The sequence below is a fragment of the Trichechus manatus genome, unplaced genomic scaffold (assembly GCF_000243295.1).
Source record: "Trichechus manatus latirostris isolate Lorelei unplaced genomic scaffold, TriManLat1.0 scaffold00005, whole genome shotgun sequence".
Classification (NCBI taxonomy): Eukaryota; Metazoa; Chordata; class Mammalia; order Sirenia; family Trichechidae; genus Trichechus; species Trichechus manatus.
In genome coordinates this window covers 24454061-24474563 of record NW_004443941.1, presented here as the reverse complement: position 1 = coordinate 24474563, position 20503 = coordinate 24454061, and the positions used below count along the sequence as shown (strand labels likewise).

The 20503-nt window shown below is 43.6% G+C and overlaps 1 protein-coding gene across 1 annotated transcript in view; it reads left to right on the top strand.

Annotated features, from left to right (window-relative positions):
• The window catches only part of ARHGEF33 (Rho guanine nucleotide exchange factor 33), a 69808-nt gene extending 53693 nt beyond the window's left edge, over positions 1-16115 (top strand). The window contains exons 14-16 of the mRNA XM_004369539.2: positions 2354-3161; positions 7822-7961; positions 14919-16115. Coding sequence (XP_004369596.1) covers positions 2354-3161; positions 7822-7961; positions 14919-15048 — 1078 coding nt within the window. The 3' untranslated portion in view covers positions 15049-16115. The remainder of the gene's footprint in view (positions 1-2353; positions 3162-7821; positions 7962-14918) is intronic.
• The last annotated feature ends 4388 nt before the right edge of the window (positions 16116-20503 follow it).

Sequence of the window (20503 nt, the reverse complement as noted above, 5' to 3'; positions counted from 1 at the left end):
CATAGCCTGAGTCTCTTTGGTTTTGGACAACGATAGAATGGAAGGGAGTGCCATAAGAGAACGGGAAGCCATTTTACAGTCCCTCAGAAAGGTGGGAACCAAGTTAATGTCTCCAAAAGATACAGTGGAGGGAAAGAGAAGCCTAGCCCAAGGTGTGGGGAAGTCTGGGCTCTGAGGATGAGGTGACACAGAGAGAATGTTTCTTAGCCCCTTCTAATTTTCCTCTAAGCTCCTTTAGAAAGGAACTTCGTAAGCTCTGTTCACCAATTATGACTGCTTTTCTGAAAGCTCTTCTGGGCAGTGTAATGATTTGACAACCTTTTAAAGTCTCTGAACACAACCTTCTAGCACACTAAGCTGGATTCTCATTCAGTAAACTTCTTGGGTATCCTTAGGGTAAGGATTTATGTAACTGGAACTCATTATACCTCTAAAAAATAATGATAAAGTCATCTTAGCTGCTTTTGAAACCGGCATTTCTGGAAACTCAAAATTCAAAATTCCCTCTTTATCAAATATAGACAGTTCTCACAAACCTAATTCCTTAGACTGTAATTTCTGTTTTGGGTTTTATCACCTTAAAGCAAATTTAGAAGTCACACGAGTAGTTGCTTCTTTCCTAAAATTACAATGAAGTGTAAAGTAGGCGGAGCCCTGATGGCCTTCTTGTTAAGAGCTACAGCAGTTCAAATCCACCAGCCGCTCCTTGGAAAACCTATGGGGCAGTTCTACTCTGTCCTATAGGGTCACTATGAGTCGCAATCATCTCGATGGCAAAGGCTTTTTTTGTTTTTGAAAAGTAGGCAATTGAGATTACTTCAATTTTGATCACTACAGTTTTTAGAATGCCAATTACAATTACCAGAAGGTGCATCTGACCAACAGCACAAAATCTTTTGTTTTCCTCTTTCTGCCCTCATTTCTTTTATGAGAACATTTATCAGAGATGGAAGTGAAAATATGAAGAGGCAAGAGGGAGAAATTCCAAAACAGGAATGGGATCATGTTGAAACCCACGAGATATTAAATAAATAGGGCCCAGGATGATTTCCTTCCTATAGGGAAGATCGTAGGAGTCCTGGAGAAGAACTCTACACAGACAAAATACCTTTTCTGGTGGAGGTAGGGGAGAGACAGGCAGGGGATGGATATCTACTTTATGGATCACTTCAACTCTTGGGTCAGTAATAAAACTTTGAAGTGCAACAAACAGAGCCCCAAAAATGAAATCCCGAGATTAAATCCAGACTAAACAAGATGGCTATCATTACACTCTGATTAGAGAAAATAGAAAAAAGAAACAGGAAAACCCCCTCAACTTCCAAGTTAAAAGAAAATTCAAGTCAGGTCAATATTTTGTTTCACTGTGTTTTACATCTGTAAATGACTGTGACACTTGATTTTAAGATCACCAAAGTAAAATACTCAGCATTATCTTCTACATTCTCATTCTTTATGCATTTTGGTGGTAGAATTAAAAAGTGAATATACCACCAGACTAATCCGTTTTGGTCAGTGTGCAGTAGTTCAATTACATCTGTCTGGCAACTAAATTCCAGCACAACTGGAGAATCGTATCTGATCTCATGGGTTTGCTAATTTGTTATTATCCATGATTTAAAAAATTAAAAACCTCCATGAAGTTGGGTAGTGTCAGCGATAGCTTTTACATTTTGGTGACGCTTTTGTGGGTGGGAGTTTGAGATGATTTATACAACATGCATTATAGTAATAAGGAATTGTTTTTCTTATTATGAAAATGTCAAATATATACAAGAGTAGTACAGTGAACCCCGTATGCCCACCATCCAGATTCAACAGTTATCAAGATCTTGCCACATTTACTTCATTGGGAACTTATAATTATTTTTAAGCGTGAAGATCTATGAGTGGAACAAAAGCTGAGTTTCCATTTTGTATGACTCGGCTAGGGCAAGAAAGGGACAGAACAGAGAAAAGTGGTGCTTGGGACACTGACAGGTCCAAGTTGTGGGGAGGGTCAGAGCTTCCACAAGGGGGCTGATGACTGTCCTGGACCTGCCAACTATCTCTACACAGTGCCTCCTTGTCTCCAAGAAGCTCAGACAGGTACTTCGGGCATCCGCTTTATGGACTGCCATTTCCACTCTCCCACCGAGGGGACAGGGGCCCGTGGGAACTCTTAACTGAAAAGGTTTGTGGAGCTTTGTTGGCAACACACGTAGGCGCCTGGGAGGGGAAGAGAGGAGTCGGCAGTTCAGTTCGGTGCCCCAGCAGTGTCTGGCAGGCTGTGTGACCCCCAGCCTTGCGCTCGGTGAGAGGCCTGCACTAACAACCGTAAGCACAACTGTTTTGTATTGTTTCCCCTTTAAAGACATTTGCTGCCCCCAGTGAAGAAAAGCCAACCACAGCCAAGTTTGATGGAGAGCATGCAGCCCGGAAAGCCCAGTGACTGGGAGCTGGAGGGCAGGAAGCACGACAGGCCAGACAGCCTCCTGGCGCCGGCGCAGTTCTGTGCGGCCGAGCAGGACGTGAAGGCGCTCGCCGGGTCCCTGCAGGCCATCCCGGAGATGGACTTCGAGCCCGCCCCAGCCGAGCCTCTGGGCAACGTGGAGCGCTCCCTGCGCGCCCCGGCCGAGCTGCTGCAGGACGCCCGCGGCTTCGTGCCCGCGGCCTACGAAGAGTTCGAGTACGGCAGCGAGATTTTCGCGCTGCCCGCGCCCTACGACGAGGAGCCCTTCCAGGCCCCGGTCCTCTTCGAGAACTGCTCGCCCGCCTCGTCCGAGTCCAGCCTGGACATCTGCTTCCTGCGGCCCGTCAGCTTCGCGATGGAGGCCGAGCGTCCCGAGCACCCGTTGCAGCCGCTGCCCAAGAGCGCCACGTCGCCGGCGGGCAGCAGCAGCGCGTACAAGCTGGAGGCAGCGGCGCAGGCGCACGGCAAGGCCAAGCCGCTGAGCCGCTCGCTCAAGGAGTTCCCGCGCGCGCCGCCCGTCGAGGGCGTGGCCCCGCGCCTCTACAGCACGCGCAGCAGCAGCGGCGGCCGCGCGCAGCTCAAGGCCGAGCGCGCCGCGCCCCCTCACGGTCCTGTCGCTGTCGCCGCCGCCGCCCGCGGCGCGCCCAGGACATTCTTCCCCCAACAGCGGTCCCAAAGCGAAAAACAGACCTATTTGGAAGTAAGGAGGGTAAAGTAAAACCGAACCAAACCCACAGCGCCGGCAGCCCCGGGCCTCAGCGGCGCGATGTCCCTAGATCGCCAGGGAGCACCGACCACACCTAGCGTTGAGGGGAATGGTAGAGGGGGGCGGAGTGAGGGCCAGGCGAGGGACCTGGACTGTGGGACAGTTTCTGGGGTAGAGCCGGTGGAGCCCCAGCCCCTCTCCCCGGTTAAAAGCTTGTACTTCAGTTGCCCGCGAGAACGAAAGCTGGCGCTCGTACTTCAACGCCAGGGCACCAGGAGCAGTTCTGCTGTCTTCTGTACATGTGACCGCAAAAAGAGAGCAGGTGACTCTTTTTAGACCCGCCCCGCTCCAACACCCAACACACACACGTACATACACAAAGGGGACGCACGTGCTCTGCTCTCCTGCCTAAGTTGTGCCATTATCATACTTTCACTTCACTTTCAAAAGCACTCCGCACCAGTTTCTGCCTCTGGCTGTTAGGTGCACCTCGCTGTTTAAATGTTCAAAATATTGAACACTTTGTGTGCCAGCCTGCGCTACTCCCCGACTCTCAGCTTCTTGTTTGTGGCCCTGGAAGAGGAACCTTGCCCTATCTCAATGAGGATTTTCCGCAAAGTTTGCTGCAAAGCTGAGTTCATTTCCTTTCGAGTGGAAAAGGGCGTCACATTAATTTGCAGACCCCAGTGGGACGGAGAAATCCCAAAATAGTCAAGGAAGCATTGAGTCACAAAAACCTTCTGTAAACTCCGTATCAGTATTTGGCATTTTGATGTCTAACCTTCCTACCTGCAAGCCTTGGGCCGTTTAAATAGGTGTTTAAATAATATCCATGAACGGATTAATAGTTTCTGAACATTTTCTCTCCAAGTGATTGAAAGGCGATTTCTGATTAAGCAGAGAGATCGACATGATCGTTCCAACCTGTGCCACCACCCTTCCAGTTCAGTATAATTTCAGAAGTGGTAGTTAGGGTTTACAGGGCAGCTCTGTGTTCCTACATCTTGAAAACAGCTTAGTTCTGGACCAATGTTACCAGCACTGAGTATAGCACTTCCTTCAAGCTCTGGGAATCCTTTGCCTAGGTGAGAGGGGGTTTGTCCAGGCAAACCAGGGTCCTAGATTCTGCCTATTCTCATTTCCAAGTGAGTAGGAACAGATTGAGGGTGACTGACTCCTTTCATTCATTCATTTTTCAGCAAACAGTGAGCACATGCCTTGCACCAGGCTCTGTGCTAAGCTCTGAGGGTTAGGAACCCAGACTCTGCCTAACGGGATCACTGGTTAGTGCAGGAAGGAGACACAGAAACACAGAAGTATAATAAACTGTGGGAGCACATGAGAGGGGTATTTAAACCCTCCTAGGCTGATGGTGGAGCCCTGGTGGCATAGTGGTTGAGAGCTCGGCTGCTAACCAAAAGTTCGGCAGTTCCAATCCACCAGCTGCTCCTTGGAAACCCTACGGGGCAGTTCTACTCTGTCCTGTAAGGTCGCTATGAGTCAGAATCGACTCGACAGCAATGGGTTACGAGTTTGAGGGTGATAGTAAAGAGCCTTGGTGGTGCAGTGGTTAAGCACTTGGCTGCTAACCCACCAGTTGCTCCTGGGTAGAAAGACCTGGCAATCTGCTCCTGTAAAGATTACAGCTTAGAAAACTCTATGGGGCAGTTCTACTCTGTCACATGGGGTCAGTATGAGTTGAAATCAACTCGATGGCACCCAACAACAGGGTGATGGTGGTCAGATAGGGCCTCCTAGATAAGGTGAATGTCTGAATTAGATTTTAAAAACTGCCCAGAAGTTGACTGGGTGGAGAGTGAGGTAGGGAAGCATGAGAAAAGGCCTGTGGACATCAAACAACAGGGTGATGTTTTTCCTCAGGTGCGAGTGCTAGAAATTAGGCCAGAGGGACAGGAGGAAGGGACTGATCATGACCAGCCTTAGAGCCTGCTGATCGCTGAACTCCAGGAATCCAAGTCCATCTGGTACCTACAGGGGGCATGTGCTGCTTGTGACAGCTAACGTTGCAGAGGTGCCCCAGGGTATCCGATTCCCTTCTGGCTCTGATTTTCAACCCCGAACTTTATAAAATTCTAGTAGGCAGAATTTCTCAGACAAATGGATCTTAGACACGTGTCAGAGTTTAAAAGGTCACTAACAAGGGAAGTAGAAAGGAAGTTTTAGTGCTTGCTTCCAGTCAGGCACATTTAGTATATATAGTCACTTGGTATAGCCTGTGCTGCAGAGCGCCTTCACTTCACATATTCACACAATGCCTCTTCCTTCCTAGTTGATATGTGAAAAATGTGGGGCTCGACAATTGCCAGGTGAAAACTATTAACAAGAAATAACAAGTAATATATCAAACAATGAGTAATACGTTTGTGGCTATTTATCAGACATACTAAGTAACAATAAAAAATATATTAGGAACTGTTCGTAAGACATTCTGGACAGCGCGTTCCATCCTCAACAGTGTCAGACACGAGTCAAGTCAGTTCAAGGAGAGACACCCAGGAGGTGTCGAGTGGAGTTCAGTTAGAAGAAGCCTTTTCTCAAGCACCTGTCAGTAAATTTTTCAAGCATGCAAACATAGTTCACATTGCTTGTTTCTGGTTTTGGGCAAATTTCTTTGTTTCTCAAAACTCAGAAGGCCTTGGTTGTTGGGAACCCTAGGGAGAGGTGGACTGCACAGCGCAGGTGGGCAGAGGCTGTGTGTGCCTGTGTGTGTGCATGCCCATGTGAATGTGCATTTGTGTGTGCATTGTATGTGTGTGTGTCTGAGGTAGTGGGCAGGATGGGGGTTGTAGCTGCAAAAGATTAACCTTTCAAAAGCCCTGTCCTTGAAGGTGTCAGCTGTTTCCTGCTGAGATGTACGAAGTACCGACTGTTCCATCACTTCACATATCTGTGTATCTATCTTCCACCCCTGCCCAGCAGTGACAGTCAAGGCCTAACCCTTGGTCTTCTGTCTTTAAGAGTCAAGAAAGAAGACAGTATGCTTTAGTGGAAACAGCACCTGAGTGAGTGTCCAGAGATCTGGGTTCTAGTCCTGGCTCTGCTGCCAAATAGCTGTGTGCTTTTGGACACTTCCCTTGGCTTCTCTGTGCCTCTAGTCTTCCCATTGGTAAAAATAAGACAATATATACCCTACCTATCTCACAGGTTTTTGTGAATATCAGGCCAAATAAGATAAAATTTCTGAGTATGCTTTGAAAAGAATAGAACACTATATAAATGCAAGATATTATCAAAACTGATTCCACAGTAAGATTTTCCTTAAACTATTAATAGATTCCGTCCCTAAATAGTCCCCAAAATCCTGCTTCTCAAAATGTGGTCCTTGGACCAGGAGCAAATGCATCACCTGGGAGCTGGTTATAAATGTAGAACTTGGGCCCCAACCCAGACCTACTGAATCAGAACCTACAGTTTACAGCGTTCCCAGGTCACTTATATAAACATTAAGTGCAGGTGGGCAGAAGCATGCCTTAAACCACTGGTTTTCCACCCTAAGTGTGCATAAGGATTACCTAGACCCAAACTCCAGAGATTCTGCTTCGGAAAATCTGGGATGGGGCTCAGGAATCTATGTTTCAAATAAAAGTCCCAGGTGATCCTGTGGTCCCAGGACCACACTTTGAGAAACACAGCACTAGGCCATCAAGATCTCCATAGTGTACTTACGAATCTTAGTAGAATCTCAGAGAGTGCATGTGCTACTATAACTGCAAACTGAGGTCTCAAAGTCAAACCCGTGTGTTTTCTGAAAAAATTATCCCTACTTTTCACTTCTCTGTCAGTAAGCAGTCACCCAATTCATGAGGCTTTCAGGGCACCACTGGGGTGGTTTTGCTTTGACTCCCTGGGTTCTCTTAAGGTTATTCAAAATTAAGCAGCTATTTTTAGATTGCAGTCACCTGAAGGTTAATATTTTATTCACATGGAATAAACATATATATGCATATCTAGCTTAATATCTAGCTTATATGCATGTAAATACACACATCTATTTTATTTAGCACACTACACTTAAAAAGAAACTAGAGAGCTCACAAAAGATAGAGCCTTATTTTTACTTTCGCTTTAAAAATCCAAATACTAGGAATAAAGAATTGCAAAAATGGTACTAAATGCATATTTGCAGGTTGGAAATATTAGTTGACATTATTTTTAAACAGGTCTGAGCTCTCAAAAACTCCTTCTTTCACTTATGCCTAAAATGGAGAGCTAGGAACACGACTTTAAAGCTAGAATCACAAGCAACGTTCTTATTTTATAGAAAGAGAAACGTACCCGGAGATTGAGGGAACAACTATAGGTTTTCCATCAAGACATTGTTGGTGCCAGAATAACAATTTAATTTCTATACTCTTTAAACATTACCCAACTTTATTATTTCCTGTTCTTTAGTTGTTGTTATAATCCTACTCTAGGATATTTGCCTTAATACATAGAAAATACTTCTACACTTAGCTGAAAATTACCCTGTTTTTAACTACTGATTTCTTACTTAGTCTAGGTTTGCTTTAGTTGGGATTGGGTGCCCACCTTTAGTTTTTTGGGGTGAGAGAGGAAAGTAACAGCTCCGAAGTGGTCCCATAGTCAGGATAGATAGTTACTTCAGAAAAGAGTAAATAACACCCCTGTTTTGTGTTTTCAGGAGATGCATTTAGAAGACACCACCAGATTCTGCCCAAAGGAAGAGAGAGAAAGTGAACAGACATCTTTCAGCGATCAAAACCCCAGGCAAGACCAGAAAGGGGGCTTTCGCAGCTCCTTCCGCAAGCTCTTTAAAAAGAAGTGAGTAGCCCTTAGACAAGACAGCATTGTAACTCATTTCGTTTGAAGTTTTTAACAATAAGTCTCAAGTAGCCTTGTCTCACACAACTGCTTCAAGCTCAGTGCCTGAACCCAGTAGCCACGATTCCTGCTGGGTGAAGATGTTTCTCATTGTAATCTCCCAGAGTAGCAGCAAAGTCACCTCTCTCCTCTCCTCTTCTTTTAGCCCTCCCTTTCTTTTTCCCAAAGTCAGGTGTCCGGAGTGGAGTGAGCAGAGGAGCTCGGGAAATGAGCTGGTGACAATCAGATCCCTTTTAGATCGGGAGGGATGGGATCCAGTGTTGTAATGAGTGTAAGGGGTGCTCCCATCCGAGCCCCCCCACCCCCCTTCCACCTCTATGGAAAGATTTCTAAGGGCATCTCAGCACTTCTGCCGGTAGGGACCTATAGCTGTCCTGGATGCTAGTTCGTATTTATGGGGACTTCTGCTAGTGTTTTTCCTTAATGAGTGGATTTGACTTGGGACCTAGTTTAAAATCTCTTTAATGCACTTTCTATAGTCCATAAGAGGCAAAAACAAGGTATTTCCCCACTCTGGTCCTTTAAGACTCTAAGTCCTTGTTGTCTTATGAAATATCACCCACCAGGCATTTTGGTCAGCACTTAGCAGAACTAAGTGCTGACAAACTGGGAGATAGTGGAGAGAGCTGAGCATTTGGCCATGGGGGATTCTCCAGTCCAGCCAGTGCCTGCCTGAGAGACTACTATTTCTATCCCCACGGTCCTCAGGCCTACCTCCCTTTCTCTCAGAGAGATTTTCCCTGCTGCTTAGTTTCTCTTGGCAGAGGAGGTTCTTGTAGTCAGTTTTACACAGCAAGTCTTCATATTCTAGTGGATGGAAAAGATAAGCAAAGGCACTGTTGCTGCCTGACTACACAGGAGCTGAGAAGTGATGGAGCATTGGGAAGTCACTTTCTGCTTGAAGGTAGAAGTTACTGGTTGATTTAGGTAATGGTCTTGATGGAAGAATTGGGGGCAGGCTGGAGTTAGGACTGTTTTTTTGATGGTTTGTCTAGTTCTTCTCCCCTGGGGAGGGCAGTACTGAGATTAGCAGGGTTTCTGTTTGTTGGTTGCTGCCTTTTGTTCCTGGAAGACGAGGGAAAGGATAAGAGAGAGCAATGGTCCTGCAGTTAGCCATAGCCCTGCTCCAAGTCCCCTTTCAGTTTTACTAAGGCAGCCCAACACATGCTGGGTCCTCACACCACTTTATTCTGGGGCTGAGGAGTTAAGAATTGCTTCCCTCTCTCTAGGATCATAGACTTAGATCTTTCCTGGGCAGTGTCTACCTCTGACAAGTTTGGCAGGGGTAGGGGACCTGGAAGCAGGCAACTCTCCAGTCTCACCTTGGGATTAGGTTCCTAAGTCCTTCTAAGAACTCAGAACTCCCAAGGCCACTGTTTGAACCTGTCTCTTTTCTTTGAAACTATTGCTAAGTGTTCCCAAAACAAACAGCCACTTTTTGCCTACTGCCATTTATAATCACTGGGTGCTATGTGTTGGAAAGCAATGAGCAATGGAACAATATTTGTTCCTTTACAAATTCCTGTTTATCAGAGAGATCTGGAAATGCTCTGCCACTTATATGAGGCAGAGGACGCGGACTGGAGCAGGGGGAAGAGGAAGAACTTGCTACCAATTCAGCTGCCTAGAACTGGAGTTGGCAGCCTCAGGAGGGAATGGCTTGTCTTTATTTAAGAAGAAGCTAGATGATGCAATGGAAAGGATTTGCCCTAGATGGGAGATCACTCAGGATAATGACCAGGGTCCTTTCTAGTGCTGAGATTTGATTTATCTGTAGTTTTGACTTCGTTGCAAATCAGTCTGAGTAACTGCATCTTTTTATCACCTGAAACAAGAAATTAATATGGGCCTTGGGACCTGTAATTGTAAAGACCCACTGTGTAGAAGACCAGGATTTATCTTTCAATAGGCATGGGCTCCCCAAATTCATACTGGTTAATTGCTTTTAGTCTTCTTCCTGCTTTTTTGGGTTTGTCTTAGATACGGGGCCAAATGGATTCCCTTAGTGACTTGTCCTTTCTGATAGATGAGTCCCTCAATTCCTTCTGCATCAATAATATTGCTGCCACCAATACAGGTCCTGTCCTTTATGTTAAATGTGAAGTGTTATCTGAATGGAAGTAAAGGTGACACCAGGTGACTACTCCCTCTGGTGGGCTTTCCTGGCTTTGTAGGTATGGCCTGAGACATGAGCACCATCAGGTGATGTCTGCTGATGGCCTGGTGTTCAGAGTGCCACAGTGGGTACTTTGGGGACTTGGCATGGGATAAAGAAACAGCTTGAGTAGCTTCTCCTGAGTATTTCATCCGAGGACCATGGAAAGTTTGTACCATTATGCTAAAGTAAAGAGGAAGGACAGGGAGGCTCAAGCCAAGCACAGAAAGGCCAGTGACTTTTAACCCAGTTGAACACACCATTCTTCTCATTGATTCAGCATCCTTTCTTATATGCATGCTCTATGCAAGACACTTGTATAGGAATCATAGTTGACATGGTGCCATCCCATTATGTAGGCACGTGCACTCTGAAGTTGGGCATATGGACATGTACAGGGAGGAGCCAGAAAGAGGCATTCAGCCCATTCTCCTTTCGTGTGTTGGGAGGTCAGGCTAGCAGCAAGCCCTGTGACTCTGTTTAGTGGCTAATCCTGGGGCCTGGGACCATACCAGAGCCTGGCCTCAGGCCTCCAATGGGCCAGGGCCAGAAGAGCTGCTTTGTCACATCTGGGGCTCGCTGCCTGCCTTCCCCACGGCCTTCTGGAGGCTCATTCCTGTCTACACTGACACACTTTTTGTATCCATAGGGGCTTGTTTGGCTGGTGGCCCCACACACCCAGAATGCTGCTTCGGGATGAAGCTAGGCATGGAGCCAGATGCAACAGAAAACCTGAGAAAGGGTTCTCTTCCCTCTGAGGCTGGGAGGGCCGAATGCTCAGACCCACAAGGATTCAAAAGGGAGAGTCAAGCTGACATCGTAAAAATAAATCCTGAAAAATGCCCAAGATATTTGGGGGAAAGGATGACGCTCTGGTCGTTTCCATCTCAGGCACATTTGTCCTGGTTAGATACCAGGTCACATGTCCCTGAAAGCTGCCTAGAATTGATCAGAATGAACACTACATATCTTAAACTTTGAAAATGTTAAGGGACTTTAAAATTTTTAAATGAGGATTCTCAGAAGCCAGGAACAGACTAATGTGATAGGCTGATGCTGGGCTGAATCCTTATCCACCTGCCTTTGAGCAGCATGGAAGGTGAACTGTCCCATTTAGAAGGGTCTACATGGAGGCTGTCCAAGGCTTAACCCTAGACTATTCTGAAGTCAGAGGCAAAAAGCTCCTTCATCTTTATATATAAATCTTCCACTGAGGTTAATGAGTCTTCTTGGGGGTGGGGCAAAGGGGGAGAGGATTGTGTAGACAGTTTAGGGGGAGGGAATGAGATGGTGTTCTCCCTCTCACTCTCACTTTAGGGGAGTGGAAGATAAAGTATATGGCTTCCAGATGATTAATCCCACCTCCTTACCCATTCTCCACCTTGTTAGCACTTCATACTTACATGCCTCAGAGTGTCTCTATCCAGTCTTCACCCTCTCTCTACCATCACATAAGAATATCTCTATTAGTCACACACAGAGAGAGTACTTCTGCAGGGCCTTATATAATTGAATGTCAGAGAATTCTCTTCTTTTGGTGTTTTATCAGCTATTTTTGCATATGCCCAGCCTTGGCTGTGGAACAGACCATATAAAAGAAAGCAGGACTGCTAAAGAATCCATTGACTATTTTATCCTCCCCTTCCTCTCTGCATCTTACCCAATCTTACCCACTTGGGGTTCTCTCTCATTTCGTGTTTCATTGCCTTATATAACTTTAAAATTGAAAGGGATGGTTGAAGGGTTAAACAGTTTAGATTACTTATCCCTGATTATAAATGTTTCTCGGCAGGTCATTTCAAATCAATCACTAAGGGTCTTTAGTGTATCTATCTAGTGCACTAGGTTCTGTCCAGTGAAAAAGAGGTAAAAGAAATAGCTCCTGCCTGTTAGGAACTAACAGTCCAAATGCAAGGGTAACGTAGCAGATAGTACCTAGCACATAGTGAGAGTATTTCTAGCACTCAGCGCGTATTTATCACATGAATGCTCATTTGTCACCTTGTTGATGACCAGGGCTGACTGATTTGGCTGATGGGATAGGTGTCCCCTGCTCCCTGCTTCTCCATGTGCATGTCTCCTAAAGCTTCAAATTGAATAGTCTTCCCAATCAGAGGATCAACCCTTCCTAGATCAGAGGCATCTGCAGCACTGCATTCCAGCCTCCTTGCTTTCCCAGCTCCAAACAAGCTCTCAGGGCTTATTTGTAGCAGATCTATTCCTGGACGACCTATCCATTTGCCATTTTCTTTGTCTCTGTCAATTGAGTGGAAGCAGAATTAGCAACGGGACTGTTCATTTTCCCTTTTTCCGTCAAAAGCTTGAGTGGCTGTGTCAGAGTGTCCTGGCAGCTGCTGGACCTTTGCCCAGCCTGTCTCTGTAGTGTCCACTGAGATCTGCCCTCAGTCAAAATGGTCCCCAAAGCTCAAAAACCATTTCTATTTTAAAGAGAAAAGGAATAAAAGCAAATATTCTGGCCCTTTCTCCTAAATTCTGCAGGTTATTCCCAGTCATTTAGGTATACATTACTTCAGAGTCTAACAGCATACTTTTGGAAGAGTCCGAGTGTTCAGGTGGCCATATAGTATGTAAGCATTATGATGAGGTTAGTTAAAATTATCTTAAAAAGGAGGAAAATGATTTTTTAGTCATGGTAGAATAGAATGCTGGACTTTGAAAAGGATTAGCAATTTAGTCAGTAGTCCGGTAATAGTTACTCTAAAGAAATGCAGAGAAATTCAGACACCTGGACACACAGAGAAGGTGCAGTTTGTGAGAAGAGCAGTTAAAAAAGAAGGAGAAGAAAAAAAAGAAAAACTAAGCTGAGTTTGTGGACTTTAAAAACTAGACAGGGCGATTTTGGCATTTGTTTCAGAAATGGGAACGCAACTGGTGAAGATTTCTGTGGTCCTTGGGGCTGGTGGTGACATCAAAGCTTTCCCATTTCCAGGTAAACACTAAACAGCTGCATGTTGGAACAACCAAAGTGTGACATGTTGGGTTTTGGAGAGATTAGATGTAGCTAAAAGGGGAAATGTGAGGTGAAGGTTTGAAGTTTTGACTAATGACTTTTGGCAAGAAACTGTCATGTGGGGGACTAATTCAGAAGAAACAGCAGTCAGATTCAAATCCTGCTCCTTACTTCCCACTCCTAAAACCATAGGCTTTCCCTAGTCTTCTGGATAAGAGAAGATATTAGGAGAGAGTGAAATAGTCAAACGTATCTATCCTCCTAACATTTTGGGCACAGCTGGACTAATCAGGGATGATTTGAACTAGAGGTAGGTGGGAGCTGAGGAAAAGCCTCGAGTCTTAGGGTGGGGCATGTGGAGGCTGTTTCAGGGAGAGTTCCAGGGGGGTCTCTGAAGAAGAAGAGGGCTTTCAACCCACCTAGATTTCATCTTATTTGGGAACAATTGATGAGTACCCAGCTGTAGTGGGGTTGAGACATAGAATAGTTTTTCCTTTCTTCATTGGGATCTAGTGGAAAAGTACTCCCTACTGACCAAAAGTAGAAAGGATGGTGGGCAGCTGTGGCTTCATCTGATACATCAAATATCAAGGTGAAAGGTAAAAAAAATCTAGTCAGTCATCAGGTTTACAAACATCAGGATTTTAGTCTTTGTGTGGGTCCTACTTCTTTCCTTGAATAATGCAAAGTGATGTTTGAAATCTGCCCAATTAATTCAGTAACTGATTGTCATAATTAACTCATAACAACGGGGACACACAGCACACCCATGGTAGGAAAGAACTTGAGAGGCCATTATCCTTCTTTTGTGGATGTGGAAGCATACCTAACTCAGCCTGAGGGTATGGGGAACTCGGTCAGCTGTGTAGGAGCTTTAGACAGAGAACTTGATGTCTAGCATCACTTTCATAAATACATCTGTGAGGTCTTTTGATATTGGTTCTTATTGACTGGGCTGGTTTTACTCATTCTAGCTCAGAGTTTAAGCTAGCAAAGTGCCCCAGCCTAGCTTATCAGAGGTTATTTCCAGAAAGCCTCCTCCCTCCAGGGACTTCTGACATGAACAAACTGGAGAAGGTGCAGAGCTGGAATGGATTGCCCAACTGGCTTAACCAAGATAAAGGAAGAATGCACCCTCGACTGGGGACTCAATTGGACTGATTTAAGTTGTTGACTATTGATTGGCCTTGGTCTCTTTTGTGGTGGCTGAGATTATGGTATCTTCTCAATCTGATTACTGTACTAACTTCTGCATTCTACCAAATGTAGCATATATGCGTGGTTGGCTTCAATAAATCTTTCATTTAAAAATGAAAACAAGCAAAAGCAAGAGTTTGTAATATAACACCCAAATTCAGTAAAGGCCCTTATAACATTGGTTGAAACAATGTAGTCCATCCGTTTTAATTCAAGGGCCTTGGTATTTATGGAGTAGTTACTTGGTTGAATTAAAAATAGGATTTTTTCGAATTTTCTGAGTTTTTATCTTCCTATTACAATGTTATTGCACAATATCTTACACTAACATATACTCAGGACTAGAAACAATTGTCACAATTGTCCCCATAAAACATTAGGAAGATATTCTCTTTATGTTCGCTGCAAATCTCAGATGCACATGTCCTGAGTTATGAATTCCAGGGGAAGTAAAAATAATTCCAGATCTAGGAGGCAACTGTTTTACAAATGCAAAACAATTTGGATAGATAAAATATTTGAAAACAATTAAAACCAAATCAACCTGTACTTTATCTGTGTGCTGAGATTTTAGGTCCAGTGGATCAGAATACAGGGAAAAAACTAATGAGAGTCCCTCAATGGATCCTTCACCCACCAAACAAGATTTCTTCAGAAACCGACTTGCTCTTGCAAATGACCTTGACCAAGGAACAGCTGTGTAAAACATACTTAAAGTTGTGTTGTCAAGTGGTAAGATGAGGATAAAAAGCTTGTATATATCTGTGTAGGAATATATATATATATATATATACACATTGATGTATAAATCCCTGAGGAGAACTAATATAAATATTTACATATGAAACTAAATCAACATACAAGACGTTGAAGAGATGAAGATTAGTCTGTGGTTAAGAGATGGCTTTTTGAAGAACCTCAACACTTGGGAAAAGGGAAATGAAGACTTGTCACAGCATTACAGAAAAAAACAATAAATTTGGAGGAAAATAAACGTTTGTAAGAACAAAAACTTCCACCTTGAAGTCATTCCCCTAGTATAATATTGAGAATGTTCATATTTAACATGGATGTGAATTTTATGCTATCTAAGCATTTAGCTTATTAATTCATCCCTGTGTTCTTAGCCTAACATATACTATATTAGGCAACTTCTGTCCTGCCGTCTGTCTTCCAGAAACCCCAAGGCAATACCTAACATCCCTTAATGAGAAGGATCGATTAACAGAACTGTATTTTACATGTTGCAAATCTGAGTTGTGGAGAGTTTTTGTCTTAAACCATGTGAACAGAAGGTTCAAACCTCTGAACAGAAGGTTCCAAGCTTAAAGACACATTGATCTCCAAACAAGAAGACAACCTTGAGAGTAGTACTAATTTCACTTACATGGTTATGGAAGGGAACTGGGGAGTCAAAGAAACATTTTCCCTCGCATGGGCTGTGCTGAGGAGGGTGCAGTCCGGGGTCTGTTCATAGAGCACTCAGGGTTCCGAGATCCAGGAGTGATCCTGAGTGTCATGTGCACTCATAGCCAGTTGGGTTGGGGAGAAAAAGCACCGACTTAGCCACATGTTCTTAAAAAGACTTTCTTCAATATGGAAAGGTGGCAACACCACCAACGCTTTAACAGTCTTCGGTACAAACACCAGAAGGTCAGAATGAAAACTCAGGGCTGGAAGTACCTGACTGTTTTCTAGAAGTCAGTTGTAAAAATACAAACCTACAGCTCAGATAAGGAATCATATTGCAATGAGGCCTGCCTGGCTCTGGGGTAATAAATTGTGCTCTATTTCCACATGGATATACAGCCAAGATGGTCACTATCCTTGGCATGCCCCAAACATCATATTCATAATGGAAAAAATCTAGGTTTAAATAATTTGTCTCTGTCCAGGAAATTACTGATAATAAATTAGGGGCATTTGGTTACTGTTCATTCAAAGTCTTGGTACTCTAGTTGACTTCTTCAGAGGCTGTTCCTCTAGGAATGCACTGTTTGATAAGGTGCAGGAAGTTTCCCTTCTAAGTGTTACAAGTTTCCTTCTACTTGTCTGATGACTGATCAGCCACTCATTCACTAGCATTTTGAACAACAGGTGTCTGGAGCACTTAAAGGATCACAGGAACATTTTTTGAGTTTCCAGTATTTAGATTTAAGTCAAGCATTTCTTTTAATGAAATTAATGAACTCATTTGAAATAAGATTTCTGTTATCAGCCCAAAGAAGTTTTGGGGCAATGCTTGAAAGCACAATTCCAAATTGATTGGACATGGAAAGGGAAATGAGAAGTCACAACCCCTTAAACAAAATGTAAGAAACAACAAAACCCCTTTCCCCTTCATATTCTGTTTATCATCAAAATTGTCAGTTACTAGGGAGGTTTAAAAAATACCATACATACCCCAAATTTTCATTTTGATAACATCCTCTGAAAAGTCTTGATGCCACAATTGTAGCACAACTCACGTTAGTTGTATTTTATGAAATTAGCCTATAAAACTAGTAAATAATCAATGCTGCCATTCTCAAGGTCCCCATCACCTGATACCCAGATTCTTCTGGTAGCTTTCTAATTGCCCCAACCTCTCTCTGCTCCTATCTATCCTACATATCTTTAACACATTCAACCAATCCAACCAACCCATTGCCGTTGAGTCGATTCCAACTCATAGCGACCCTGTAGGACAGAGTAGAACTTGCCCCATAGGGTTTCCAAGGAGCAGCTGGTGGAGTGAAACTGCCGAACTTTTGGTTAGCAGCTGTAGCTCTTAACCTGTGTGCCACCAGGGTTCCTTAGTATCCCAAAATGCAGCTTTGTGTGAAACTCTTCAACTATTCTTATTTGCCTGCAATCAAATCCCAGACTCCTTGACTCGACATTCAAGGCTCTCTCTCTTCAGTATGGATCAAAGTTTTCTTTCTGGCTACCATCTCCCACTTTGCAGTTCTGGATGAACTTACCTCAACTAAATTGGGCTTTTACTATTTGCTACAAGTCATCCTTCTTCCTCAGGTTCACTGTTGCCTCCTGTCTCTTCTCTAGGCTCCTCCTTCTCAGCTCATCTTCAAGACCCAGTTTAAGTCCCCTCACCTTTCTGTGACCTCTTGTGGTGTAGCTTGTGTATCTTTTGATGTACTTGCCTTGTCTTCCCAACAAGAGTATAAGTCTCCTTATACCTCTAGAAGAGTGCTCCACACATAGTAGGTGCTCAATAAATGTTTGATGCTGACGTTAATGGTGGTGCTGTAACAGGTAGATGACTAGAGAAAATAATTTCTACTCTTAATTTGACAAAGAGCTTCAGGGTTGTCACTTTACCTCCCCACTTCAAATTTTTTTTTTTACAGAAAAAAACAACCAGTCACAAGGGAAATCAAATGCAGTTATCTTCAGAAGAAGTTAAAGCCACCACTGTCACTTTAACAGTTGCAGAAAGCATTAGAAAACATCTTTCCATTAAAAAAAAAAGTTTGCTACTTTTGTCTGTGTTCATTTCATAATCTTTCTAGGTAGGACTGTAAATTAACAAGGAAGATAGGATCTTGCAATATCAAAGCATTAAGCAGAGTTTCTGGGAGTTGGGATTTTGGAAATTAATGATATTTAATATAATTTTGCATTAGAGATGAAGTCAGGGTGGGAAAGAGCTTTGCAACTGTGACATCTGTGATCTCCAGCTCTCTGGAAAAGCACAGTTTACATAGGAGACCACAGATGTCTTCTGGAAGAGTTTGGATTGATAAGCAGAAAGAAGCACTTTACCAAAAGATGAAGCTGGTGGTTTTTACACAGGCTGTGGGTGACAACAGACCCCTCTGCAGCCTTGTGGTGTCTGTATACAAGCCCAAGAAGGCTGTCCTGCTTCTCTGACTCCAGAATTGGAACCTTTGAGAACCAGGGATTTGTGGACAAACACTCCAGGGTTCTCCCCACTGGGCTACTTCATCTCATAACACGTAGTTGAACCTAGTCTGGGATTCGAAACTGGAACATCTCTTGAGTACTCAGGGAAAACCCTTTGAACAGTGCATCAGGTCATTCGGGGCATTTGTAAAAATGCAGATGCCTGGGTACTATTCCAGTCCCCCTGTATTGAACTATTTGGGGGTGGGCTCCAGGAATCTGCATTTTAAATTCACTCAGTTGATTTTTTGGCTCATGGAAGTTTAAGAGCCACTACCTCTTAGACCACTAGATTGGATGATCTGGTGTGTGAACTTTAGCACTCAGATTCTATCTATAGATTGAATTTTAGGAGAGAATAAAAAATTGGTTATATTTACCTTGAGATATAAGGAGCCCTGGTGGCTCAGTGGTTAAGTACTCAGCTGCTAACCAAAAGGCCGGCGGTTTGAACCCACCAGCCGCTCTGCAGGAGAAAGACGTAGCAGTCTGCTTCCGTAAAGATTACAGCCTTGGAAACCCTATGGGGCAGTTCCGCACTGTCCAGTAGGATCTCTACGAGTCAGAATTGACTCAACGGCACACAGTCACCACCACCACCTTGAAATGTAGAAAACTGCACATCAAAAACCCAGATGAACACTTTTGTATTCTTAAATTTACCATCTGTGATCTTCACCATCATACATAATAAGACTTTCATTTAAAAATATATACACATGATCGGTGCTCTTTATAAATTGGTAAAATGTATTGATTGCACATTATAGTCAATTACATGCTTAGAAAAAATCATAAAATGAATATCCTACATTAAATTGTATAATAAAATTAAATCTAGTACTAAATTTTCTCTTGAAACATCACCATTAATAACTTTCTTCTTGAGCCTAAAATGGTAATGCTTTTGGGACACTTGGGATTCTCATATCCTGGAAATTGATTTAATTTAAAGACTTGAATATCGCCTTCTCAGGGTCTGAGCATCCTAATATTTATGGACTATAGGCCAGCGAGCCTCAAAGTTGGGGGGAGGAGAGGTTAGATATAGTTTCTCAAAAAGGGATGTGGGTTAAAAAAAAAAAAAAAGGCTGAGAAAACTGATGGAGACCTCTATATTTTAAGAGAAAAAAGAAGTTGATGTGTGACATTAGACTGAACTTAACATATAAGAACATGAGGATGTGAACTTAAGCAATGCTGAAAATACCTTTTGGGGAAGTTGTTACATGTTCACAATAGTCAAGATTTTTATCCTCAAACCAAGTAATTTTTGTTTTCCAAAACCTATTTTCCGTGGGCTTAGTGTATGCTTTTTATTTAGTAAATTATCTAACCTTGTTTCCTGTCTACAAAACGGAGACATTTTTATTCCACCTTCTTGCCTAATCCCCCTCAGAGATAATAGCATTAAATACTCTTAATTCTCAGCAGGAAAATGAATGTGTTGTTTTTTTCTCGTGTGTATAAACCTACTCATCTGGAGATAATGGGATCCACTGTAAGGGATGAACCCTCTGTGCTTCCATCTTGGTGGGCCGTTTCCACGTAGCACTAGTTTGCATCCTCTTCCTTCTCATCGTTTTCCCTTTCAGTTGGGGCAAAGCCGTCAGCATACAAACATGCTCTTGTTCCTTCCACCTTTAAAACAGCGATAACAACAACAAATATCCTCTTTTGACCCTTCCACTTGTGCCCCATTCCTGTTTCCTTTTATAGCAAACCTGGAAAGAGGACATCTCTCCAGCCCCTCTCCTCCTGTTCTTTATGAAACTCACGAGGGCCAGGCTTTGCCCAGTGAAGTGCTTGTGTCGAGATCACCAGTGACTTCCATGCCTAGTCATCTTACTCTCCCTATTAAGTAGCATTTGACATGCTGATCAGCTCCCCCTTCTGAAATCATTTCCTTACTAGGCCTCAAGGAAACAATATCTTCTGGGTTTTCCTCTTTCTTCAGTGGCAGCCCCTTCTTGGTTTATTGGCTGGTTCCTCCTTTTTCACCCCCCCTCAATGTTAGAGTGCCCCAGGGCCTTCTTTTGCTTCGATCTCTTCTTTTTCCAGTCTATACTCACTTCCCTGGTGATCTTACCCAGTCTGCTGACTTTAAAATAGGATCTTTATGAAAGTGACTCCCAATTTCATATCTTCGGCCCAGACCTCTGTCCTGGACTCTAGACTCACATATCCAGCTGCCTCCTTGACATCTCCTAGATGTCTAATAATGTAGTTACTGAATTGAACGTATGCAAGCCT